This window comes from Thamnophis elegans, chromosome 5 (assembly GCF_009769535.1).
Source record: "Thamnophis elegans isolate rThaEle1 chromosome 5, rThaEle1.pri, whole genome shotgun sequence".
Taxonomy (NCBI): Eukaryota; Metazoa; Chordata; class Lepidosauria; order Squamata; family Colubridae; genus Thamnophis; species Thamnophis elegans.
Window position 1 is genome coordinate 7,562,220 of NC_045545.1, and position 27,354 is coordinate 7,589,573.

The following is a 27,354-nucleotide window of genomic DNA, read 5'->3' on the forward strand; positions in this document are numbered from 1 at the left end:
GGCAGCTCCAACGGCTCCTGCTGGGCCACAACAATTAGGTATGTTTACCGTCTTGAAGAGCATCCGGAGACTTCAGCTAGTCCAGAATGCGGCCGCGCGAGTGATCGTGGTCGCACCACGGTTCGCCCACATAACACCGATCCTCCGTGAGCTGCACTGGCTACCTGTCGATCTCCGGGTGCACTTCAAGGTCCTACTCACCACCTATAAAGCGCTCCATGGTAGTGGATCTGCCTATTTGAGAGACCGCCTTCTGCCAATTACCTCCCTGCGTCCCATCAGATCGCATAGAGTTGGCCTCCTCCGTATTCCATCCGCCAGTCAGTGCCGACTGGCGACTACTCGGAGGAGAGCCTTCTCTGTTGCGGCTCCGACACTATGGAACAATCTCCCCGTGGAGATTCGTACCCTCACCACCGTCCAGGCCTTCCGCACAGCCCTCAAGAACTGGCTAGCCCGTCAGGCCTGGGGATAAGTTTACTTTTGCCCCTCCCGAATGCCGAGTGAATGCTGAGTTTTACTGTTTAAATTATTTTGTTCACATCTTTTTGTATTGTCCTGCACTCCCTTTCCCCTTTGATTGTAAGCCGCCCTGAGTCCCCTCAGGGAAAAGGGCGGCCTATAAATGTGCAATAAATACCAAAAAAAAAAAAAAAAAAATACCAAAAATAAATGTTTATGGAGATTCTCAGCCATCCAGGTCATGATTGTCTCAAAGGCACTTTTTTTTTCTCAAAAAAACAACAACTGGGCTTTGTTTAAACGAAGTCCAGTTGCCTTTTGAAAAAGCACCTTTGGGATACCTATAAAGTAATAAAGGCAAAGTTTTTAAAAATATATATATTATAACTAAGTTCTTCAAAAACTGTTACGAGTTAAAGATTTGATGGTTTGCTAAATGATGCCTCCCCGATTTGGAATCTTTCAGTCTATGAAGAACTATGGATATATTGTGCCTGGACTGCAACTAAAGTTTTTTTTAAAAATCTGATGATGTAGATGTGGAAGAATGTCTGGATTCCAGACTCTAAATACTGACTTAGTAAGATCTGTCATCTCTCATCCTTTGAAGTATGTTAGTATTATTCACAGTCCAATCATTAAAAAAAAGTAGTTACAAGACAAGCCTGAAGCAATTACTAGTGTGAGGAAGGCACCAAGTGAGTTCTCTGTGCAGAAATACTCTTTATTTCTCCTTAGATTGTACAAATTTTGTATTGAAGGAGAGATGGGACCCAGTAATATGATTATGTGAGTTCTAGGTTCACGGTTGAAAAAACTAAATCAGTGTGTGGGGGGGTGGGGGTGAAAGTTTGCACCCCTCAGAGAGGGCCCGCAACTTGGGTGTTCTCCTGGATCCACAGCTGACCTTAGAACACCATTTGTCGGCTGTGACCAGGGGGGCTTTTGCCCAGGTTCGCCTGGTGCACCAGTTGCGGCCCTATCTGGACCGGGAGGCACTTCAAATGGCCACTCATGCCCTCGTTACCTCAAGACTCGATTACTGCAACGCACTCTACATGGGGCTTCCCTTGAAGAGTGTTCGGAGACTACAGTTGGTTCAGAATGCAGCCGCGCGAGCGATATCGGGTGCACCTCGGTACACCCATGTTACACCTAACCTCCGAGAGCTGCACTGGCTCCCTATTGTTCTCCGGACGCGCTACAAAGTGCTAGTGATTACCTTTAAAGTCCTACATGGCATTGGACCTGGATATCTGAGAGACCGTCTCCTGCTACACACCTCCCAACGTCCAATAAGAACCCACAGGCTAGGCCTCCTCTGGGTGCCGTCGACTGGACAATGCCGACTGGTGACCACTCAGGGGAGAGCCTTCTCTGTAGCTGCTCCAGCTCTGTGGAACGATCTACCAGCAGAGATCCAGACCCTTCCCACTCTCGTGGCCTTCCAAAAAGCCACCAAGACCTGGCTGTTTCGACAGGCCTGGGGTTGCTGATTTTTAAATCAGGTCCAACCCCCAGTTAAGCCAAATGTATGTTGTGTGTTTTTTTAAACTGTGTATGTTTCTTTCCCCTGTGTGTTATTTTATTTTATTTCGTATTTGTAAGCCGCACGGAGTCCTCCGGGATTGGGCGGCATATAAGCTTATTAAATTGCGAATTGTGTGGAAAAATGGAAGGAAATTATAGTTTCAGTAGCGTGATATCTAACATGGGCTTTTTATGTGTGTTTAAAATATAATATAGGTATAGATATAATTCAAGTAGGGTTTTGCTTTACTATTTTGATATGATTATATTTTACTTAAGGTTTTCTTTTTCACTTTCAAGTTTCTTTGGGTTTTTTCTCTCTTTGCTTTTGTTTTTAGGTAGCTTTGATTTTCTTTCATTTCTCTTCAAGAGATGGATGGATGGATGGATGGATGGATAGATAAGATACATCATTTCCCCAAAAATAAGACCTATCCAAAAAATAAGACCTAGCATGTTTTTATCATGTGTGCATAATGATATTTTGAAAACAAAATGTTAACTGTAGTATGTTTTAAATTCAAATAAAATAAAATTAATGAACTAAATAGTAAATATTGGGGAGTTCTCCAAGAGAAGGCGCGGCAGTAGCAGAGTGGACAAAGATGTTTGATGTTTAATAAATGTATAGGCCGCCCAATCCTGAAGGACTCTGGGCGACTTACAACAATACATTTAAAAACAGAAGCTAAAAACACAAAAACATTGATTAAAAAGACCACAACATACACCCAGTCTGATCGGGGCTGGAACTCAATCGTGAGTTCAACAGCCCGTGGCCTGCCGGAATAGCCAGGTCTTAAGAGCCTTACGGAAGGCCATGAGAGTGGCTAGGGTCCGGATCTTTGAGGGCAGTTTATTCCAGAGGGTTGGAGCGGCTACAGAGAAGGCCCTCCCCTGGGAAGTTGCCAGCCGACATTGTCTGGCTGACGGTACCCGGACAAGGCCCTCCCTGTGCGATCTTATCAGTCGTTGGGAAGTATGCAGCAGAAGACGGTCTCGCAGATATCTGGGTCCTAAGCCATGTAGGGCTTTAAAGGTGATAACCAGCACCATGGGTTGGAATTTGAAGCTGCTGGAGTTGGAATCAAGCAGGCAACCCTTTTTCCCTTTCTCTTTTGGCACTGGTTGGAAGGGAAAGCTCTGAGTAGTCTCTCCAAAATTAATAGAAACAGAAACCCGAGGACCTTCTCCAGGCAGTGGACAATTCAGTAATTTCTCAAAGGAAGCCATCAGTCAGGTTTTGGGTCATGATAGAAGCTTGAAGGAAGACAGTTTGAGCCCAAAGAGTAACTGCAAATGAGTAGAACAATTGAGCCAAGATCAGTTTGTAAACTCCCAAAATGTTTAATAAATGTTTGCTCCATGACCTTTATGAAGGAAGGGAGAAGGGGGGGGGGGGAGAGGTGGGTTCCTAGCGGTTCGGACCAGTTCAGCTGAACTGGTAGTAACTTGGCGGCCTGGGTCGTTGGAACTGGCAGCAACCCAGGCCTGCCACACCCCTGAACCAGTTGTCTCAGTGGCGCCATAGGCACCACCATCTTGTATTTTGTCTTTTGCGCATGCGCAGACCAATTTTTGTTGCATTGCGTGCACAGTGTGCATCAAGCTCACGCACATGGCATGTCCTTGAGCGAACCTGAGCAGTAACAGCAGCCGGAACCCACCCTTGGAGGGAGGGAGAGGGAGAGAGATTAGGTTGTACCCATTTGACATTAGCACTTTAAGAATGACCACAGGGTTGAAGGCCATGTCTAGATCGAGTGAAACAAGAGGCCACCCTTATGAACAGCCTTAAGGAATTTTGAAAGTACTAAGAGAAAGGAAGGAAAGCGAGACAACAATAAAGTAGGAAAAATAAATAAATTCAGTAAAGCAAAAGAACTATCAACTCAAGGATGACATACTAATATTCTGCCTATGAAAAAGAAATTAAAGGGGTTCATTAGGAATGTGTCTCGTTGCAGAGTAGCCATCAGGGAAAGGCTCCGATAAATTAATTCTAGAAGATCTAGGACTGAACAAGGATATAACTCAGAGGTGGGTTGCTCCTGATTTGGCCCAGATTGGGCGAACTGGTAGTAGCGGCAGCGGGAGAGTCCGCCCACCTACTCAGATGCTTCTGCACATGCGCAGAACCATTGCACGCACCCACGAGCGAACCGGTAGTAAAAAAATGGAAACCCACCACTGATATAACTCATCCATTTGAAACCCAGAAAATACACTGAAAACTCTTCTTTCTGTGAATGGCAAGGTGAAAGACTGGCTGTGCTTCCAAATATGGCCCTAGCTCTGAATTGTAGACAAATAGGAAATCAGTATAGAAAGACTTGGCATGTAAAATGAGCAAGGATCCTCCAGTAAATTGTCCCTTCCTTTTTTTGTGCACCAGAGGTGGGTTCCTACCAGTTCGCACCTATTCGGTAGAACCGATTCGTCAAATCTACCGAACCGGTTCATCAAATCTACCGAACCGGTTAGAAGAGGTTCCACCAGTGGATCCGGAAAGCAGGCCACACCTACAGAAGAGGTTCCAAACTTTTTTGAAACCCACCACTGGTCCTTGGATATGATTATTCTACACTATCATGCTCATATTTATAAAACTCAGTGCCTCTGTGAAAGGTAAGGATGACTACTGCGTTTGTGGTGCAATCAGAACATTGCGTGTGTTGAGGTTGTTTTAACGCAAACCAAAGATGCCTTTTAAAAAACAAGTTTACATCATATTCTTATGCATGCCAGTGCTGTGTGTGAGGTAATTTAAGGTGGTTCTGACAAGTGTCGTCGGCATCTTCATATCCGGTCACATGGGCGGCAAGCCACTCACATCCGGTCACATGGGCGGCAAGCCACTCCCACAAAGGAGGCCACACCCACAGAGTAGGTTCGAACAATTTTTGAAACCCACCACTGTTGTGCACATGGTGTCAAATCGTTTTTCTGGCCACACATCTGGCTGTGATTCCATGTTCCATATGCCAGCTTGGCTGATTTACTCTCATTTATCAATGGTAAAAAAATAGATCTCCAAGTGGGTGACCCCTTATGTGAGGTTACTCAGAACAACCTACCTGTTCAAAGCCTCTATTTTCTCATTCCTCCCTCTTTGCTTTCATGATTAATGTGCTTTCATGATGAAAGGCTTGTGACAGCCATGCTGCCCCATTTGTGAAAACGACTCCATTCACTGGGAATCATAAACCCAAGAAATCTATTACTGTTTGCAACAAAACAATAAACATACTATAGATGCCATCTCATTACAAGTTCCCAAGCAGTAGAACACATTATTCTTTACCTCAAAAGCTATGATGAAGACCAAACACATCTTTATATGTATTTTCAAACTAAAAATTGCCTCTGATGAAAAGACAGTATACCTTGATTAGGGCTCAGATCCTGTTCCTCTGAAAAACAGACTAGAGCAATTCTATATTCTGATTAGAAGACAAATTCTGTTTCTCCCCCTGGTTGCTGCTGGAAATCCAGCAAATTCTCAGCAACTCTTGGTGATTCTCCCTATAATAAAGCAGACCCTTCCAATTTCCATACTGTTCAATTATAGTTCACAAATCCCTTTTGGTTGTCTTAATTGTACAGATGCTAATGTGTTAGTCCTAATTGGAGCCATGACCTGGGCCCACCATCTCTCAGACGTATATTCTAATTTTGGGTAGCCAAAATTAGATAGAGAAGACATTTCTTTTCTATATCCAGAGAAGTTTAAAATACAAGTTCCATGACTTTTATTAATCTGGAAGGAATAGAGACCTTGAAAGCTTTGCAGTGAATATACCAGGGCTATTTTAAGCAGCTGGAAACCTTTTAAAGAAAAAAAAACGTATATCTGAACAAGGCCAGCTGGGTTTCTTTGTAAAATGCTGCTGCCTTTTCTCCTGTTCCCTGAGATAACGTATAGACTGAACCAATGGAAAGTTACCATGACAACACAGAGCATCATTTTAAGTATTACAGACCCACAGCCAGATAATCAGCAGCGTCAAGAACTGTGTTTATGATTCTGCTTTGATAGCAGATGTTAAGCCCCAACATTCATATGGATGCTTTGATTCTCGTCAAAATCAAATAACAGCATTTAGACTCTTAATTCCAATCTAAACACCCTTTATTAAACTGCTGTCTTTGCAAGAGGAGCAACCTTCCCGATTATTCTGACACTGTTTTTCAGATAATTTTGGGTCTTCTCTGTGTGGTTTTTCACAAAACCTTTCCCACCCCTGGCACTTTCTACCTGAGTTAGATCCAAAGATAATTTGTTTGAGAATTCTGAGAACTGTAATTCCCAGCATGTGTGGAAGATCCTGGATTGAGGAAGATGATTTACAGCCACATGACAAAGAACATTTTAGAGACCTTTTTCAATAACTGCAATTAGACAATTTTAAATTGCTATATTAGGGTTTCAAGGGGCTGCAACGTTCTCTTTATGGCTGTCAGTATTATTCTCGTTACGAAGCGTGAAACGTTTTTTTTTTTTCTGTCTTTCTTCTTTCCTTGCTAATCTGGATTAAAAATGAGACAGCTTGTATAAATCTCATTTTTGTCACCACCGTGATTGCACCAATAAAATGGACTTTGCTTCTGCTGTTTGACTGCTAGCTACACTTACGGAGCACTGAGAGGAAACGGATAAAACAAACCTCTATAATGATATAGTTTTACCATCAAGTATCTTCAACTACAAAATGCTTTTTAAAAATCAGAAAAGAAGACACCATTGTTAGGTAATTGATTTCAAGGCCTTGGCATACTCAAACTAGCCAGTTTCTCTTTAACCATTGCCACAACATACCACTGACTACTGAAGAGAAGAGACAGTCTTACTTGTTTTGGTGGCTATTAATTATGATTGTTACATCTTTTACAAGTATCAGGAACAAGATGATTGAGCCACGCTAATGAGAAACCCAAGCAAAAACAGAGCACTTCTAGGAAGAGAACACAGAACTAGATAAACTGATTTGACCCAGCACAATAACAGGGTTGTATCTAAATCAGATAACAATTATTAAAGCTTCACATTTGGATAATGATTTTATATTCTTATTACAAATAAGTGCTTTTGGGTTTGTTACCATAAGATTTTGCAGAAAGATAGCAAGCTTTTTGTTATGCTATCTTCTTTTAAGTATGTTTGTTTTTTTAAGATGGAAACATGAGAAAAGTGCATTTAAAATTGAAGGAAACTTCTAATCTCTCTCTCTCTCTCTCTCTTTCTCTCTCTCTCTCTCTCCCTCCCTCCCTCCCTCCCTCCCTCCCTCTCTCTCTCTCTCTCTCTTAAAGAATAGATATTTCAAACAATCAGACCTGTAAGAATAAACCTCACTCTATGGTTTATCTTTTCCTTTTCTTTGCAACTTCATTTTCTTGAGAAAATGATGCTTGAGAAACTCAAGTCTTGAATTTTTTCATAAATTGACTTGATATGCAGATCCTTAAATTAAAGATATGCAAAGAATAGCTTTTGTGCGTTTTCTAAATATTTTTGAAACAGTTTTAGTTTAAAACCTATAGCAAAATATATGTAAAAGTATGCAAAAGCGGGGCTTAAACTTATCCAAAAAATCATATTTGAGAGCCAATACAATTTCAGTTGCATTGTTCAGGCAATTTCGGTGCAAGAATAAAATTGCAATTTAATGTGGAAAGAGACTTGAATGAAAGTACACAAACTAAATGCTTACAAAAATAAAGCACATCGAGAATACGAGCTTTACACATGTTCAGTCTGAAATTGCCTAGTTTGTTCTTTTAAGTTACTACTATTTCTAATGAATACTTCTGCAAAAAGCTTAGGGTGGCATAAATAGAGATTTTCCACCTTATCCTCTTAGGTTTTAAAGTACTTTCATGCATATTTTAATACTATAATCTCAACTTCTGCCACTCTCTAGATATTCTAAAGTAACGGTGTCACCATTATTATGCTTCATATTATGGACCACCTACCTTGACCCCAATAATGGAGTTCTGGTGATAGAAGCAGCACAGAGATGCCATGAGCGTCTGAAAAGCATTGCACTCCTTAGGCATATTTTTTCTTCTGTCCCATTGACCAAAACCTCCCATGGAGAACAAAATGGATGGTCCCTCCTAGCTATGTCCGAGAGCGCTTACTAAGCTCTTGTGCTTAGTTGTTGTCCACTGGGGCTCCTACACTCCCCACCTCATCCTTTCATTCCAGGCTGAAAACTGATCCTGTCATCTGTGCCCGTCTCGCTTCCATCAACCATGGGATCAGTGACATCAGGGGACTTTATTCATCCTGCCAATGAAACTTTAAACCCTTGGAGGACACACTCACTCTCTCTCTCTCTCTCCCTCCCTCCCTCCCTCCCTCCCTCTCTCTCTTCCCTATTTTGGAGTCTCCCAGATTACGACATAAACAGTCAACATAAAAACTCCACACCTTTCATTTAAGCAGCAAACTCTTTGGTTCCCAGGAAGGTTTTTCTAAGTCCAGTTGTTCCTCAGCAGATAAACACCTACATCTCCACGATTGTGTATCTAGCAGGAATGTTGCTAGATACACAAGTAATAAGGGGGAAGGGACAGTTATCTGGGGGGGAGGAGATGTTGCATGTCTCCGTTACTCTTCATAATTAAACAGGTTGTTCTATCTTGCAAGCAGGTAACCAAGAGTGGGGGAGAGGCAGGGGATGTACAAGACTGTTTGTTTTAAATTAGAAAGCTGCACACAATCCTTCCTGCAACCTTATCAAAAAAGAAGGAAGTAATATCACAGAGGGCCCCTTTAGCGTCATCGTTGTAATAACTGCAGCCTTCTACTCTTTTAATTAAAAGATTGGCCTCTGATTTTCAAAACTCAACTAGGGCAGTCTTCCGGAGAGCAACGCTTAAGGATTGCTCGCCCTGCACAACTTGCTACCCAAAAGAGCTACAAGAGTTTTTGCCCTGTATTTTGAGGTTTGCAGGCTTCAGACGTCGAAAGGAAAGTATGTCCCTTTGAAATCGAAGATTAAAATAAACTTTGTAATCAAATGTCAAGCAGGGCATGTCCACTGCAATTGCTCTGTAGAGAAAAGCTCTAAATAAAGCTACAGCAGGAGTGTGTTTTCAACCTTTAATAACAGGCTGTCCTTTAATAACAAGATGTCTTTCACCCTGACTGCAGTATGTCAAAAATCAGAGAACGGGAATTGCAGAGCAGAAAGGAATTGCAGAGCAAATGACTCCAGTGCGGCACAACAACCAACATGGGAGTTAAATGTGTGTTTATAATCTCAAAGAAAACACCTTTCAAATCATACCCTCAGAGATTTCAATTCAGCAAAACCCATTCCCTAACTCTAATGCCACATTGCCGTGTACTGAACCTTACCTTTAATTAAGGCCAGCTTTGAAGAAATGGTATTAGAAAAAAATCTAAGAAATCTAGTAACCCAAAGTATAAAAATCTTAACCTAATAAAGGTTTAGAGCAAGGCATTTGAATGCCAAAGCTACCTTTGTTCATGAGAAAAAAAGAAAAGAAATTCAGATTTTTTTTTCCTGCTAACAAGCTGGAATGCCCTCTTGTAATCTTCTTGCCAATAGAAAGCTAGCACAAAAACTTCCATCGTAATAATTGTCACTGTTTAAACACACATGTTCATGAACTTATGCCTCAAGGCTGAAGCATTATTGTTGATGTGAAAGTTCCATAAAACCAGAAAACGCTTAAAAAGGTTTTTTTTTTTAAAAAAAAATTCACTATTATAAATAGTAACCGCAATTTTTGACCACAAGATATTTATTATGAGATAATCTCTTAAATAGCCTTAACAATGTGATCATCCATTTATAGTCATGAGAACATCGTCCCATGGTTAATTTTAGATAGAGTTAGAAGTCCCTTGTGAAATAAATGAATTATAACTTCTCCATGAAGCCACTTGACAGAAATGTTTATATGAATAGCTCCTTTCTTAATAGCCTTGTGCTGTGAAGTTTTTGCCAGACTAAAAAAGTTTCTGCTATCTCTGGTGCTCTGATGGGGAAGTGTAGCTCTAATGCAAGATTTGAAAATCTAACCATAATATGAAAGAGTTATTTGACAAATGAGCTAACTGCCTGTATCTTTCACGAATGAAGCAGTGGGCTTTTCGTTGTGAGATGCCTTTTATCCCACAAACCCTTCATAAAACCCATCTTTGGTCATATGAATTTTACCATTCAGGAGATTACATGATGTTACTGGTTTCTCTTTTGATTTCTCTACTTAAACTATATCTCGTGCCAAGCTACAGTTAAGCCGTAATAAATTGCTTTTACACATCATGCTAAGCAGAGGTGGGTTCCTACCAGTTCGCATCTATTCACTAGAACCGGTTCGTCAAATCTACCGAACCGGTTAGAAGAGGTTCCACCAGTGGACCCGGAAATCAAGCCACACCTACAGAAGAGGTTCCAAATTTTTTTTGAAACCCACCACTGGTCCTTGGATATGATTATTCTACACTATCATGCTCCTATTTATAAAACTCAGTGCTTCTGTGAAAGGTAAGGATGACTACTGCGTTTGTGGTGCAATCAGAACATTGCGTGTGTTGAAGTTGTTTTAATGCAAACCAAAGATGCCTTTTAAAAAACAAGTTTGCATCCTATTCTTATGCATGCCAATGCTGTGTGTGAGGTAATTTAAGGTGGTTCTGACAAGTGTCGACGGCATCTTCATATCCAGTCACATGGACGGCAAGCCACTCCCATCCGGTCACATGGGCAGCAAGCCACTCCCACAAAGGAGGCCACACCCACAGAGTAGGTTCGAACAATTTTTGAAACCCACCACTGATGCTAAGCCATAAACTATGTTTTAAACCACAAAGGCTGGGTTTCCCAACCAAACTATGAGCAATGTATGGTATAAGCAAACTCAGTCGTATTATGCCTTCTTGCTATAATACTATAGACTAGATAGTATATTACCACAGGTGATATTCAGCAGGTTATGGCCAGTTCTGGAGAACCGACAGTGGAAATTTTGAGTAATTCGGGGAGCCAGTAAATACCACCTCTGACTGGTCCCGCCCCCCTCTATTCTGTGCCTCCCGAGTCCCAGCTGATTGGGAGGAAATGGGGATTTTGCAGTAACCTCCCCCTGGAGTGGGGAGGGAATGGAGATTTTACAGTATCCTTCCCCTGTCACGCCCGCCATGCCATGCCCACCAAGCCACGCCCACAGAGCCAGTAGTAAAAAAAAATTGAATCCCACCACTGCTGTGATGTGTGGGGTTTTTTAGATGTTGATTGGGATATTGATGGCTGGCAGTCAAACTTCTCTGAAGAAGGGCTCTTGTACAGGTCCAAAAGCTCGGAAGACTAAACCTCTGGTCTCGGTGACCGACCCAAATTGAATCCTGCGTGAGTTCTTTGGCTTAATGGCTACTCTAGTTGGATAAAAGTTTATAATAATCCAGTTGTTGGTTTTCTTATTAGCTGCCTTGGGTATTTTTAAAAATGAAAATATGAGCTATAACTGTAACAAGGCAACAGCCCAACTTTTCTAATTTCACAGACAGATATTTGTGGAGGAATTTTGAGATACGAATGGAGCTGTCCCTCCTGGGGCTCCACGAAGCCCTTAAACCTGTCTTTGGTCTCAGGCCTGTTGAGGGGTGGCTGACATACTTGGTTTTAAAATTGTTTGTAGTCTGGGCTGTCTTGTTTTATTTTCTTTATGTTTTTAATTGTTTTACTTGTTATAGTTTGTAAGCTGCTGGAGTGGTGACTTACATTTAATCAAATTAATAACATTCTTTAATTGCAACATCGTTGTCAGAAGCAATTGTTTAACTTGGCTTATCCTTGTAGTAAACTAGAATAGTCTGTATCTGTGATCTGAGGTGAACTGTTGTGACTCAGCAGAAGTTTGCTGTGAGTTGAGTCGGGATGCAGGAATAACAATGCAGCTGGGGCTCGTTAGTGTGGTCTTCTGGATAAAAGGACTGATGGTGCGACGCCCTGGTTGCAGAAGTCAACGTTCGTTGTTCGTTCGTGGTTCATTGTTCATCGGTCGTAGTTTGTTTGTGAGAGGCACTTGGATAAGTGATTTGCTTTCTGTAACCCTGATTCAAAGAGACACTTGGAGAAGTGATTTGCTTTCTTTCTGTACACCTGGTTTTGCCGTAAGAGATCTTTGTTTTTGCATTCTGTTATCTTCTTGCCAGAGACTTTATTTATGTTTATTTTGGGCTCGCAGCCAGCGGGAGCCAGGACTGATAAAGTTATTTCCTTTTAAGTCTGTCTGACTGTCGTCTTTGAATGAGTGAAGAAGGGGGGGTCAGAACAGTGAACCTATGGCATACGTGCCAGAGGTGGCTCACAGCGCCCTCCTCTCTGATAGCACGCAAGCCGTTACCCCTGTTCAGCTCTGCCGTGTACGTACCATGTACCTCACACCAGCCAGCTGGTCTTCGGGTCTCTGCTGGGGGCATGCAGGGGGGCATGTGCAGGGGGTGTGTGCATGCACAGGGCACAAGGGGCGCACTCGCATTGCATTTGGGGGGGTTTGGGCATCCACGTGCTTTGGTTTGGGAAAGGTTAGCCATCGCTGGTCTATATAATTCCAATGGTGTTGCCCTTTAAGAAAGCCATAAAGATCCAAGCTTATTTAACAGGGCCTGAGACAGGGCAATTTATGACCTCACTCATGGCTGTGTTTTTATTGCTCTTTGTCGATATGAGTGGTTCCGATTTGCTCAATGCTGGTTATATTTTAGCCTGTTTTAAATTATTATTTTATTATGATACTCCGACCTAGAGTTCCTTCGGTGAGTAAGGCAATTAATAAATTGGTTAGCTAAATAGTAATATAAACTCGTAGAATTCTCAGCAATAAACCGTGCTGTCTGGAAAACACTGGAGTCGAAGTCTGCATCTCTGGGGAATGCTAGGCAGGAAAAGGCTAATGAACTAAAGAAGCATCTCTTCACATGCAATTTATTTTCGGAGGCCCAGATGAAGGTAGGGAGATGGATGCTTGGGAAATGATCTTGATGATGATACCCTATCCATGAAATGCCTTTTCCGAAGGCCTCTGCCCTTTCTATTTCCTTTACCGTGCTAGAAACGTCTCTTAGGTATTTCAACTTTTAAACCCTCCCTTGCAAAAAAGAATGTTAATAATGTCCCTGGTTTCAACAGTTATTCTTTGGCATTTTATATTTCCCTTTTTTTTCTTCTATGGAGGTTACTGTTGCTGGTTTTATTTTTTTACACAATCCACTCACAGAGTGGATTAAAAAATGTAACAAATATTAAATATCAATATTATATTTCCCCCTCTAAACCCATTAACCAAGTTTACACAGGGATTGGCCTTCTCAGCTATTAAAATCCACGGGAGATACCTATAAATAACACTTACAAGCACAGGCTTAAAAAAGCATCATTAACTTCCTAAGTGAAACCACTACACAACTGCTATATATTCTATAAATCAGGTGCAGTCTCTAATTTCTAACCAGGATTCCTCACAAGTCATTTATAATGTCTTATAGCATCCTTCAGCAATTTTGTGGCTGTATAAAGCCTGTTGTTAGTACCAATATGGTATATTGAGTGCATGGATGATTATTGCAACCCATAAGATGCTCTCAATTACTCATAAGGAAATAGCTTAAGTGATCAAACCTTTGGGGAATCCACTGAGCAATAGAGACCAGAGGGGAATGGAAAAAACCAAAATTAGAATGAGAGAGAAAAAGGGGAGAGCAGAAGAATGGCATTTTTTTGGCTGTAGCCATCCCCAGGTTGTCTCTAAACAATAACTCCACATGATTGTGATTTTCAAATAGGTGTGGGAAGTTTCCCCTTTTTTACTATGGAGGTTACTGTTGCTGGTTTTATGTATTTATTTTTACATAATCCACTTAGAAAACATCACAGAGTGGTTTAAAAATGTAACAAATATTAGATAGAAGGTATTTCCCCTCTCCTAGAAGAATGAAATATTCTGGGAAATATTAAAAAGGCAGAATATTATATTTCCCTGGATGAGAAAAGGAGAAACATGTTTTAAAGACAAAGCAGATTCCTGCCCCGCACCCTTCAGCTCCAGGGTGATGGGAATAAGACATGGCCCTCAGGACATGATGGGATTAACCCTCTACCCATCTCACCACATGACTCCTGGGAAGATTACATCATCCAGAAAGGCTCAACCAAGCCTGGGACTCGGGACAGCCTACAGAGTTGCCCCTGCACGGCCCCATGGGAGTCTGACAACCAATCAGAATACAAGCTCAAATTCAAATGCCCAGAGAGGGTATAAAACTCAGTGTCAGGCCTTCAATTATATTCCTTTTAGAATTTTGGCCTGCCACACTTCCTCTTATTTCATTATGCTGTTTCTTTAGTATAGTTGATGGGAGGGGGGAATAGACAGGAGTGAGATTGTGGAATGTATTGTTTTCATTCTTCACTAGAAGCCAAGGTCATCCTTTGTCTCCGCACCAGTCAACCTGACCGGAAGCAGCTGGGTGTGGATGCCAGCGTGGAAGAAGAAGATTGGACCATGTGATGGATTGTGGGTGTGGGGACAAGATCATGAACTTTTAACTGGGTGGAATTCTGAGGTCATTTCCAGTATTGGGATCCATAGCACGATGCCAACATGTCTGTCTTATTAAATTGGAACTTTAAGCCTTAGACTCTGATTTAATTCTGCATGATATTTGGAGCGCTGACATTCAGGCACTCTCAGCATCTCTCCCTTTTTTTTTCTCTTCATCCAATATCTTCAAGGCATGTCATTCTGTCCACCATTAAAACCATCTTTCCAAAGCCTCCATGATTCCAGCGTCTTTCTCCCCACTTGAAACTGAACCCAGATGGACATTTCTTCCAACATAGGAAAAGGTTCCCTGAACTACCTTATAACGATATAATTCAGCAGTTTCTTTGACAATTGCTTTGGAGTACTTGGGTTTCCAAACTAATCACAGCAGGCTAAATGAATGAAAAATCCATTCCGTAATAAACGTGCCATTGCACGTTGTAACTGCTTGGTGACAATGCTACGCAGAGCCTTTGATTCCCCAAAACAGGTTCTTTCTCCCCAGAGACTCACAACCCTCAGGAGTACAGATGGAATTGCTACTACTAATATATTTTGTTGCCTTGGAAATCAGGATTTCCTATCGTTTTTAGAAAATAGGTGGCTTCTTCAAATTAGGCTGCCGATATGAATCAGTAAGCTTTGATAAAGCTCTCTCTGATACGGGTGCTGTTTCTAATTAAGCAGTTTTCCCTCTGCAAATCATTTCATATTCAGTTTCCTTTGTTATACAATTTGAGCCCATTTCTAAAATCCACGTGCTGAGAAATTGGGACTCTGGCTCCCCCATATGGTTAAGAGCTACAGGATGAAAATACGTTCTTTCGAATAAGGAAAATAAAAATCAATTCAAATTTATTGAAGCCCTCTAAGGCCAGATCCAAACAAAAACATGGAATGAAAGATGTTTGACATCCTTCTGGGCATATATGTGCATAAGAGGAAAATAAGTATAATGGAGTATAAAAATCATTAAGAGCATAAAAAGTAAAGGTTCCCCTCGCACGTATGCACTAGTCGTTCCCGACTCTAGAGGGCGGTGTTCATCTCCGTTTCAAAGCCGAAGAAACAGCGTTGTCTGAAGACATCTCCGTGGTCATGTGGCCGGCATGACTCAACGCCAAAGGCGCACGGAACACTGTTCCCTTCCCACCAAAGGTCCACTGGGAATTTTTCTACTTGCATTTTTGACGTGCTTTCGAACTGCTGGGTTGGCAAAAGTTTCAAGTTTATTAGAATTTGTATGCCACCCTGTCTCATAGGGACTCTGGGCGGCTCACAACAGACAAGAAACATTTAATTTTAAAAAATAGAGATAAAAAATAAAAATACAGTATTAAAATTCATGTCACCCATTCCATCTAAACGGGGCTGGATATCAATCAACAGCTCCAGGCCTGCCGGAACAGCCAGGTCTTGACGGCTTTACGGAAGGCCGGGAGAGTGGGAAGGGTCCGGATCTCTGCAGGTACATCGTTCCACAGGGCCGGCACAGCAACAGAGAAGGCCCTCCCCTGGGGAGTCGCCAGCCGGCATTGTCCGGCTGACGGCACCTGGAGGAGGCCCAACCTACGCGATCTTGTTGGTTGTTGGGAGGTAAGTGGCAGGAGGCGGTCTCTCAGGTCCTGGGACAAGTAACGGGATCTCACTGCGTTACGCGGCGCTTGGGATTCAAACCACCGAACTGCCGACCTTTCAGACTGACATGCTTAGCGTCTTAGCCACTGAGCCGCCACATCCCTATTAAGAGCATAGTTACTAAAATAAGCTCAAAGGAAAATATTAATATAAGAAGTTCCAATCCCAAATAATGGTACAGCATATTGTATAAATGGGTTCCACCACAAAACCGTGTTCGACTAAAGCGCGCTCGACGAAACCGCATAGCTGACGTCATCACAGCGCGACAACAGCGCGGAGAAAAAAGCACGCTGTAAACACTAAAGCTAAAATTACTCCCTAAACCTAAACCTAAACCTAACCCTAAACCTAACCCTAAACCTAACCCTTAACCTAATGCTAAACCTAATCCTAACCCTTAACCTAACCCTAAACCTAACCCTAACCCTAACCCTTAACCTAACCCTAAACCTAACCCTAACCCTAACCCTTAACCTAACCCTAAACCTAACCCTAAACCTAACCCTTACCTTAACTTGAATCGGCTTGCTTTCAAAGCGCTATTTAAAGCACCCTTTTTTCTCCGCGGTCGCTGTTGTCGCCCTGCTGATGATGTCAGCGATGCGGTTTAATTGGGCGCGCTTTAGTGGAGCGTGGTTTTGTCGTGCCACGGTATAAATGGTAGCCTAGAACTGAGCAACTTGAGAGGAAAAGGTGGGGGGGGGAAGGTTGCAGCGTAGTTGATTTATTTCTGCTCCTTTGAAAAACAGAAGTGTTTGAAGAACGTAGTAATAGTAAGAACGACTGGTCTCAAGACAAAAGCTATATAAGTGTTTTGCATGCACCTATACACGTCCACATACACAATTTTACAAGCTGGGCCTGCATTCCAATTGCCTTAAAGAGGCAACTGATTTTCCTCAGGCTAGTATTCTGCCCCATTTGCTCTATATGGCTCCCTATTTTGACATAAAAATGTCCTTTTATTTTTATTGAGGGAGGGAAATGCCAACTTTTACTGCTTCCCAGTGGGCCTTGGGCACCAAAGGTTATGGGTTGTTTTTTTATAAACCAAGAAATTCCTCAATTGAAAACTCCTCAGTCATTTTGGATTAGTCAGGGGGGAAACTACCCCAAAGCTATTTTACTTCCTCTAAATTTATTACATTCCCTTAGTGCCTGTAAAAAGAAACTCCTTTTCTCAGATTCCTTCCTTCTTGCCTCTTCCTTCTGAGGTCAGCTATACAGGTTTATTTTGTTTATTTATCCAATTTTTATGCCACCAGATTCTCAACGACTTTGCCTGTTCAGTCAGTAATAGTAAGATTCACTAAGATAATATTATCTTGGTAAATAATAAATCTACTATGATGTATGCCAGACATATGCTAACATATAACATCACAGCTCCCAAAATAGGTGAGATTTGAATTGCATCCAAATATACCTTTTCCCTACAGACATAGACACTACAGACACTAGAGAGCAATTACATCTTTAATTTTTAAGCTATTTTATTGGACCACTTTAGCTCAATGAAATAGTGTCAATCATTTCACAATGCAAATACAATGTAAAGTAATATAAAAGAAATACCTTTTGGAAAAAAACTGTTTTCATTCTGCACCACCTGAAGTTTTGAAGGATTTCAACTACTCTTCTGAGGAAAATATAATTAGTTCTATGTGCGTGCAAAATATCTAGCTTTATGTCAATATAAACCTATTATAAGGTTTAGAAACTATTCCTACACATATTTTTTGACAGTTCTGCAAGGTCTGGGAGTTTTGAATAATTAGTTGCAAATATATACAAGTAAGAAAACAGAATCAGCAAAGGTCATTATATAGAAACCATTTCCAAATTTGAAAACCTCTTTTAAGATCCATCTTACAGTTTGCAAGCTAAGCAGGTGGTTATCCGTACATCAGTTCTTTTGATTTTTCTTTGGTATTGCAAGAAATACCAATTTGATGTATTACACTAGAGGGCAGCATACTACTACAAGGAACATGTTTGGAAATATTTCGAATTAAATTTAACCTCAATTATATAATGTTTATACTTAAATGTAACATAAAGATAACATTTCTCATTATGCTTAACAAATTAAATGCTATCTTTAATTATATTTATTTCTTTGTTGACTTTAAATGCATAAATTAAATGCCTGAAATTTAAAAACTGCAAAATGTGAATATCTGCAGATACAAAGTTATGATGTATGCTGAGCTGGATAGTAAAAGAAATAGATGAAGAGTTCCTCTTTGAAGGTGATCTAGGCAATTCCAAAATGTGATAGATGATAGATAGATAGATAGATAGATAGATAGATAGATAGATAGATAGATGATAGATAGATAGATAGATAGATAGATAGATAGATGATAGATAGATAGATAGATAGATAGATAGATAGATAGATAGATGATAGATAGATAGATAATGATGATAGATAGATGATAGATGATAGATAGATAGATAGATGATAGATAGATAGATGATGATAGATAGATGATAGATGATGATAGATAGATAGATGATAGATGATAGATAGATAGATAGATAGATAGATGATGATAGATAGATAGATAGATAGATAGATGATAGATAGATAGATAGATAGATAGATAGATAGATAGATGATAGATAGATAATGATGATTGATAGATGATAGATAGATAGATAGATAGATAGATAGATAGATAGATAGATAGATAGATGATAGATAGATAATGATGATAGATAGATAGATGATAGATATAGATAGATAGATAGATGATAGATAGATAGATGATGATAGATAGATAGATGATAGATGATGATAGATAGATAGATGACAGATAGATAGATAGATAGATAGATAGATAGATAGATAGATAGATAGATAGATAGATAGATAGATAGATAGATAATATACACTGTATAGGGGCGACACCCCTCCGGCTTCGTAAGGCGGGCTGCCAACCCTGCCTCTCCTACCCCCTTCCCTCTCTTCACTCAAACAAACTCTCTCTCAAACACACACACACACACACACACACACAAAGTTGCACCAGGAGGATGAAGTTTGAATTCCTCCCCCTCCCTCTGACTCACACGTACCTTTTCCAGCTGTTTCAGAGAGGATTCAGAGGATTCAGAGCGGATTTCAACTCTGCTCTTGCCTGCCATCATGAAAAGAAAAAAAATGTAAAAGGAAAAAGGCATGAGCTCTGAGGTCAGGCTGAGCTAGTTGCTGCTAGTTGCTGCTTAACTGTTTAAAAAAGCCTCTTAAAAAACGCCCTCTACAGGAGGAGGCAGGAGAACAACGTGCCTCATCTACTAGGATTTTTTTAGCTTTTAACCCTTGCTTAACTCTGCTCAAGTGATCATAAAGTCAGTCTAGATGAGGCACGTGGTTCTCCCGCCTCCTCCTGTAGAGGGCGCTTTTTAAGAGGCTTTTTCAAACAGTTAAGCACTAAGCAGAGTCATCCACTGTGACTCTGGCAGCAACTAGCTCAGCCTTTTTCCTTTTAATTTTCCTTTTCTTTTCACGATGACAGTGGTGAGGCTCTGCCTCCCCTGACTGCACGTCCCTGATATACAGATGATAGACAAACAGACAGGTCCTGATTTCTGTTTGAATTCAATATTGCTGCTGTGAAAATTGCAAGTGACAGGTGTCAGGTTCAACTTCTGAAGTTGGAACACTGGAACTTTCCTAGCTTATCTAATGCTAGTATAACCCTGACCATGACTCTTTCACTTTCGGTCGGTAGGACGTCATGTTCTGGAAGAAATACCAGAAATCTAAGGAAGTCATCCCTGGCAAGTTGCAACAAGCGTAGTATTCTATTACCTTCCCGAGGCTAGGATTAACTGAAAGTTAAGTCATTGGAATGACTGGCTCCAAGGGACATTAATGCATTCAAAAGACATTCTGCAATGGCTAACTCATGCCTTCCTGTAACTTAACTGTCTCTCTCTCCACGTCCTGTACTCTCAGTTGACAAAATACAGGTTATGGTCTTCTTTGTGTAATATTCCTTCCTTTATTCCTTCCCCCAGTCCCTTTTTCTCCAAATCCGTTCTTTCTTTATAGGCCAAATTCTCAATTGTCACCTCCATTCCTTTCTGTGCACGAGGTCTTCCAAGTGGAGAGCATGGAGGTAAATTTCAAATTGTTTGAGAATGATAGAATGTTACATGGTTGAACCAATACAGATAAAGCCTTCTTCCTACATGAACCCATAACTGGGAGAGGCATAAACAAGCAACGAGGAAATATTCGTAAGAATCTTTGAGGCATAATTAAAGTGTTTTAATTTTGTAGTCGGTGATAATATTCTAAGACAGTGTTTCTCAACCTTGGCGACTTTAAATCCTGTGGATTTCAACTCCCAGAATCCCCCAGCCAGCAAAGCTGGCTGGGGAATTCTGCAAGTTGAAGTTTGAGGTTGAGAAACACAGTTCTAAGACAATGATAGCGAACTTTTTTGGCACCGTGTGTACGTTCATCGGGGTCACAACCTGGAAGAGGAGCTGCCCGGGAGACATGCGTGAGTCAGAAAATGAACTTCCGGTTTCTGGTGCGCCTGCACGCACAATGATCAGCTGGCCGGTGCACATGCTCCCGCCAGAAAACAGAAGGCCAGCTCTTCCAGTTTCCGGCACTGCCGAACGCACAAAGCCCAGCTGGTCATTGCACATGCATGCATGCCAGAAACCCGGTAGTGGAATGGGCAACGCTACACGTGCCAAGCGACATGCCTCCACATGCCACTTTGGGGACACATGTCTTAGGTTCCCCATCACGGTTCTAAGAATATAAGAATAACTGCGAAGGACTGAGGTTTCTAGAGGTACCGCACAGAAATCTATGAGATATCCAAAAGCAAAATATGAGCACAATTGTATCTTCCAACATTTGTCCCAATTCCCAAGATGAACTTTACATCAGTTTAATCAAGTAAAAAGATTTCAGGAAGCCTGTATAAACTGAATGACATAGCTAACATTTCTAACAAGGCACTTCAACATGGATGACTAGAATTCAGCTAGGGTTTATTCCCGTTTTTCTACTTTCTGGACATTATATCACCTCAATCTACCCATTATTCATATATGTATCAATAATCCTCAGAATGTTGCTTCTGACAATAAGCGTCCTAGAAAAACCACTGACAAAATGATGCTCACTTGCAATACAAAACTAATATTGTTTTCCATGCTCCTTCTTTAAAATCCAGGAAAGCAACTGGTTTAAATTAGTTTTAAAGTCCAGTTTTAGCACTGCTAGGTTATACAAAGGAAGAAGACAACTAGAAAACAGGTCTGCAAATTTTGCTATAAATAACCTGAAACCGTCTTCTTTTATACTCATAGCTGGCATTGTTTAGTCTTCTTACCTCACTCAAAGAAGTGAGTCCATTTATCTACATTTTTAAGTCAAGCACAATAATCCTTCAGTAGCGCTCTCTCTCTCTCTCTCTCTCTTGCCTCATTTGTCATTTAAAAATGAAATAAAAATTTTTAATTCACTGCAGATGATGATGGTGATGATGATGATTTATATCTGAGGGCAAAATTCCATTCATAGATTCTCCTAAGCACCCAACTCAGAGCAGCCTGGCTTGTTTTCACTTGGGAAATAAAAGCCAATTTCTAAAAGAGCTCTTTAACTGTGACCAGCCTTGCTGATGGAACAAAAGGGGAGCTACAGACCAATGGCTTCTTCTCAGAACATTTGTCTGTTTATGGGACCAGCCGCTGTATAATGAGCAGCTCTCTTTTTTAGAACCACAGAATGACCTAATGCATCAATACTTTAAATGTTATAAAAAGCATTTGCATACAGCCATCACAAGAGGCCATTCCCTGTAGAGGCTCCGGTCCCTATTGATGTTGCAAATGAGGGGGATGAAAATATCTTGATGTGTTTCTGAGCAACCTTGGTAGGAAATGAAATGGATTCTTTCTGCTTTTGCTTTTCAGGGAAAACCTCTTTAGGCAAATCTCTTAATTGACATCCAAAATGCAACTAATCGTTTTCTTCACGGAGATACGCAGTCATTTGTCCAACCAGAGGAAAACAGAAAGATGAAAGGTAAAATGAGACAAGTAAACTTAGCACAAATGCCTTGTGCCAAAGGAGAGGATGGATAGGATTTGAAATGGTTGCCATGGCTCATCTCTAAAAGATAAGCACAACATAAACTGCAATGGTTTTCTTAAAACTGGCCGAACAGACTTTAATTTAAGTACAGGTAGTCCTTGACTTACGACCATTTGTTTAGCGAATGTTCAAAGTCACAATCACACTGAAAAAAAGTTATTTACAACCAGAGGTGAAATGCTACCGGTTCGGACCGGTTCGCTTGAAACGGTAGTAAAAATGCTACCGGTTCGCCTGAACCAGTAGTAAAAAAAATGCTACCGGTTTGGGCGAACCAGTTTTTTCGACTATCAGCTGTGACACCTGTTTATATTAGCTAGAAAGCAGGATTTCCTGCTTTCTAGCTAATCTAAATCGCGTGGCAGAGTGGATTCCCCCCTCCGTTGTTCGCTTACCTTTGCAGGCGCACTCGGTAGCAGGCTCCATCCACCTGTCCGGATGTCATCACATCCATTTTTGACACTCTGCACATGTGCACACGCCAGTGGTGGGTTTCAAAAATTGTTCGAACCTACTCTGTGGGTGTGGCCTCCTTTGTGGGAGTGGCTTGCTGCCCATGTGACCGGATGGGAGTGGCTTGCCGTCCATGTGACTGGATATGAAGATGCCGACCACACTTGTCAGAACCACCTTAAATTACCTCTCACACAGCACTGGCATGCATAAGAATATGATGTAAACTTGTTTTTTAAAAGGCATCTTTGGTTTGCGTTAAAACAACTTCAACACACGCAATCTTCTGATTGCACCACAAACGCAGTAGTCATCCTTACCTTTCACAGAGGCACTGAGTTTTATAAATATGAGCATGATAGTGTAGAATAATCATATCCAAGGACCAGTGGTGGGTTTCCAAAAATTTTGGAACCTCTTCTGTAGGTGTGGCCTGCTTTCCGGGTCCACTGGTGGAACCTCTTCTAACCGGTTGGGTAGATTTGACGAACCGGTTCTACCGAATAGGTGCGAACTGGTAGGAACCCACCTGTGGCACACGCTCACATTGCTCACATTGCTATGGAACCGGTAGCAGAGGTAAGTCGATTTCACCCCTGTTTACAACCAGTCCTCGCATATATCACCATCACAGCACCCCTAAAGTCACACGATCAAAATTCAGGCACTTGGCATCCGGCCTCGATTTACGAAGGTTACAGCATCCCAGGGTCACATGATCACCATTTGCGACTTCCCCAACCAACTTTTGACCAGCAAAGTCAATAGGGGAAAGCGAGATTCACTTAGTGACCATGTGATTCACTTAACCACTGAAATGATTTGCTTAACAACCATGGCAGAAAAGGGTGTAAAATCAGAGGCAATTCACTTAACAACCGCTTTGCTTAGCAACAGAAAGATGATACCAATTGTGATTGAAAGTTGATTGACAAGGCTATGTGGAATTCCCATACGTAGAGAATGATGACCATTGCTCATTTGGCAAATTGGTGTTCTGATGTTGGGATGCAAATAAACTGTTACCATTCTTCTGCAGTTGATGTACTTTGCCCTAATTTGTTAGGACATTATCAACTTGCAAAAACGATAATTTGCATACCAAAGGTAAGGCGGGTAAACGGTTCCATTCACTCTTTGACCAAGGCAGGTTCAAAGACTGTGAGAAGCCATGAAAAAACACAGAACAAAAAAACCCTCAAGTTTCAGTTCATTGCAAGAGCGAAGTCCAGGATATTACATGGTAGGTGTATTGCACATGCGATGGAGTTTGCCAAAGAACAATTTCTTTGGCTCCTTCTTTTGACCAAGGTTCATATGAAACTGGCTAGATTCTATGCCATGAGGTCTAAAATTGTGAAATAGAGGAACGACAAGTTGCCATTTGTGGAACCAAAAAATATTTCTTCACCGCCTTTAGCTCCAAATGTAAATATGTTGGAGACCTTTTCCTCAGCTGTGAAATATAATTCTTCACAAATGAATTAGATAAAACAGTGTCTCAGACAGGTCCAGAAGAAATTATAGGACTACCTATTTTCAAGTTCCTTCCTTAATCTTGTTAATGTAACGTTTTTATTATTTTTTTAAAATTCTGCAAGCATTTTTGAAAGCCAGTCAAACTGAAAAGCAAGCAATGGCTTCTCAACCGATGCGAAATCCCTTCCCCCATTAGCCTGAAATGATAATCTGACTATAGTACATCCCTACCTTACCTCATACTGCGCGGTTGATCTAGTCGTGGTTACTCGGAAGTTCCAAGGTATGACCTATTGGGGATTTACCTGGAAGTTCCTTCAATTTCAAAGGTCACTCCCCATTGCAGAGAATTGCAATTTAAGGATCATTTTTATGGCTTCCTGCTTATCAAAGTCATTTCCTTCTGTAATAGGCATGTGTCAAAGATTATCTGAAATGAAGAAGTGCAATCACTAATGGACAACCTTTGGGGCAATTAGCCTCTCTGAGTTCAAGGTAAACAAGCAAGATTTACTGCTTGTATATTTACAAGGAAAACTTAAATAGAGGAGTTAGAACTATAGTTGATAAATAAACCACATCACCCTTGGACATTGCTTGATAACTTTTGAATATAATTTGCACTAATACACACACTTCCATGACTAAAGTCACCAGAAGCTGTGTTCTGCTGGTCCATCTCCTTTTTCCAAGATTGGTTCCAGTCAGTGGAGCTTGGGAAGGAGAGATCCCACCCCCGGTCTCCACTGTGTAGGCTGCTAAAAGGTTCAGTGCTCTCTCTCTGCTCCTATTCCGCATCTACACCAGACTGTGAGTGAACACATTCGTCACCGTAGGGTGAGGTATCATCTCCCCAATTACATCCGCTTGTCCCTTCAAATCTGGCAAGAGAGTCATGCTGTAGGTCTTGTCTCTTGGGAAATTATAGCAATAGCATTCTGTTCTGACCCCCCCTCGTCCCACACCAACACACACTCCGAGCCACAGATAAGTTACGGCATTTAATTAACAGACAGACAGGTCCTTGGCAGCAAACCGGCACAGACAAGCTTGGGCAGCAATAAACACAGATAAGGCTGGGCAGCAATCCAGCCTGTCAAGCTCACAGTAATGTCCTCCGACATTCATTCCTGCGTTGACTTCTGCAAAGAGTGGCGTGTGCACAAGGAGTCTTTTTACAGTCTGGAGAGGAGCCTAATAACCACCAGCTGAGGGCAATTACCTCCTGTAACTGCACAACTGTTCCTGACGCTTATTAGCTCTTCGATGCCGTGCATCCAGGAACAACTTACTACTGGCATCCGGCTCACTCTCCCTTGTCTCCTCCCCACTGGTCCAAGGCTCAGGCGCGTCCTGGTGGCCAACCAGCCTCTCTGCGCCCTGCTCAGAGTCGTAACCCTGTCCAGAGCAAGTTTACATCCTATTCTTATGCATGCCAGTGCTGTGTGTGAGGTAATTTAAGGTGGTTCTGACAAGTGTCATCGGCATCTTCATATCCGGTCACATGGGCGGCAAGCCACTCCAATCCGGTCACATGGGTGGCAAGCCACTCCCACAAAGGAGGCAACACCCACAGAGTAGGTTCGAACAATTTTTGAAACCCACCACTGGTTTAGATAGATTCAGGGCTCATCAATTGCTCTAGTTTTCTTAGCTTTCTTTCCAACACTGATTCACCATTTCAACATTTGGAATGAATGTGTCCTACAGATAGACATTCTGTTCATATTAAAGCAGCTTGTTCCAAAGAGAGTGAAGATCAAATTACAAACTTCCTTTCATCTACTTTGATATAACAGAATGATTGCTGGAATATTTCCAAGAGAAAATGAAAAAGCCGTTAGCGACAGTGGTGATTAATTACTAAGTTTGCAATCTGATCTTGCTTTCTCCAAGCTTGATTCAAGTAATCTAATTAGTTATCACTCTCTCTTTAAAAACAAAATAAGTCAAGCTTTTTTTTTTAAAGAAGTCAAACTACCATAATAAATTAGATCTAATGAACCAAAGAAGGAATATATTATTGCAATTACAATAATTTACTAATAAAATAGAGGCTTTAACATTCTTTTTTAAAATTATGGAAGTAATTAAGTCATATTTCATACCTTCACATACTCCAAACCTGGATCCGTAGTATTCTGGTCTCTGAAAAGAAGTAGCAATATGTTAGCCTGTATAATCATTTTGTGTAATTTAAAACAAAATCGGTTTTATCTCGTTACTCTTCTTTTATTGTCTCTTTTAAAGGAGAACGCTTTAAATCAGGGGAAACAGGGCGGAAAAGCAGATTTATTTCTGGCCTTTTTCTAACATCAGAATCCCAAAGCAACATCTGTCTAGCCCAGTGGTTCGCAATGTGGGGGCCCTGCCCCACGGGGGGGGGGGGAATTTGATTTTTAATGGGAGCAAATTTGGAACCTTGTTTAAACCAAGTTAATGGCCTTCCTCCGTGTGAGTAGAGTTCACTTTTTGAGTAAAGTAAGAATTATATGTCACAGGGGGATGGGGGGGATCAGGATTTTAAAGATGCTTAGGTGGTGCATGGACAAAAATAAGGCTTGGAACCGCTGATCTAGCCTCTTGGTTTTGAACAGCTACTGCTTTAATTTGATTTTCAGTTTGCATCTAGAACAAGCTCTAGACTGAATTCACGTATCATATGAAACCACAATGTAGTTTCCCATGCAGCTCTTACCATAATAGTTTATAAACATGATCGAGGCCCTAACATTATTATTCCCTATCAAATAAATATGATAAAATAAATCATCTTTATTGTAAGATCCAATCCCAGCCTTGTGTCATGGCAATATTTATAATTAATCAAAATCTGGACAATATATAGCACTGGCTATGAGTTATCAACCCAGCAAAAATTAGTATTATAAAAAAATTAAACTCACACTGGATTACCTATCCATAGCAGTAGCCCAATTGATAAAATGCTAGTAGTTTCTAATAACAATAAAGTAATTATAAGAATGGATATATGGGAATATACTGTATTGACTTGAAGTTGATTTTCTATTAAATCACTCTAAATAACATCATTTAGATAACTTCAG

The 27,354-nt window shown here is 41.0% G+C and overlaps 1 protein-coding gene across 1 annotated transcript in view; it reads right to left on the bottom strand.

Annotated features, from left to right (window-relative positions):
- BCAR3 (BCAR3 adaptor protein, NSP family member) overlaps window positions 1-27,354 on the bottom strand; it is a 95,229-nt gene that overhangs the window by 49,744 nt on the left and 18,131 nt on the right. Inside the window, exon 2 of the mRNA XM_032217324.1 lies at window positions 26,395-26,434. Coding sequence (XP_032073215.1) covers window positions 26,395-26,434 — 40 coding nt within the window. The remainder of the gene's footprint in view (window positions 1-26,394; window positions 26,435-27,354) is intronic.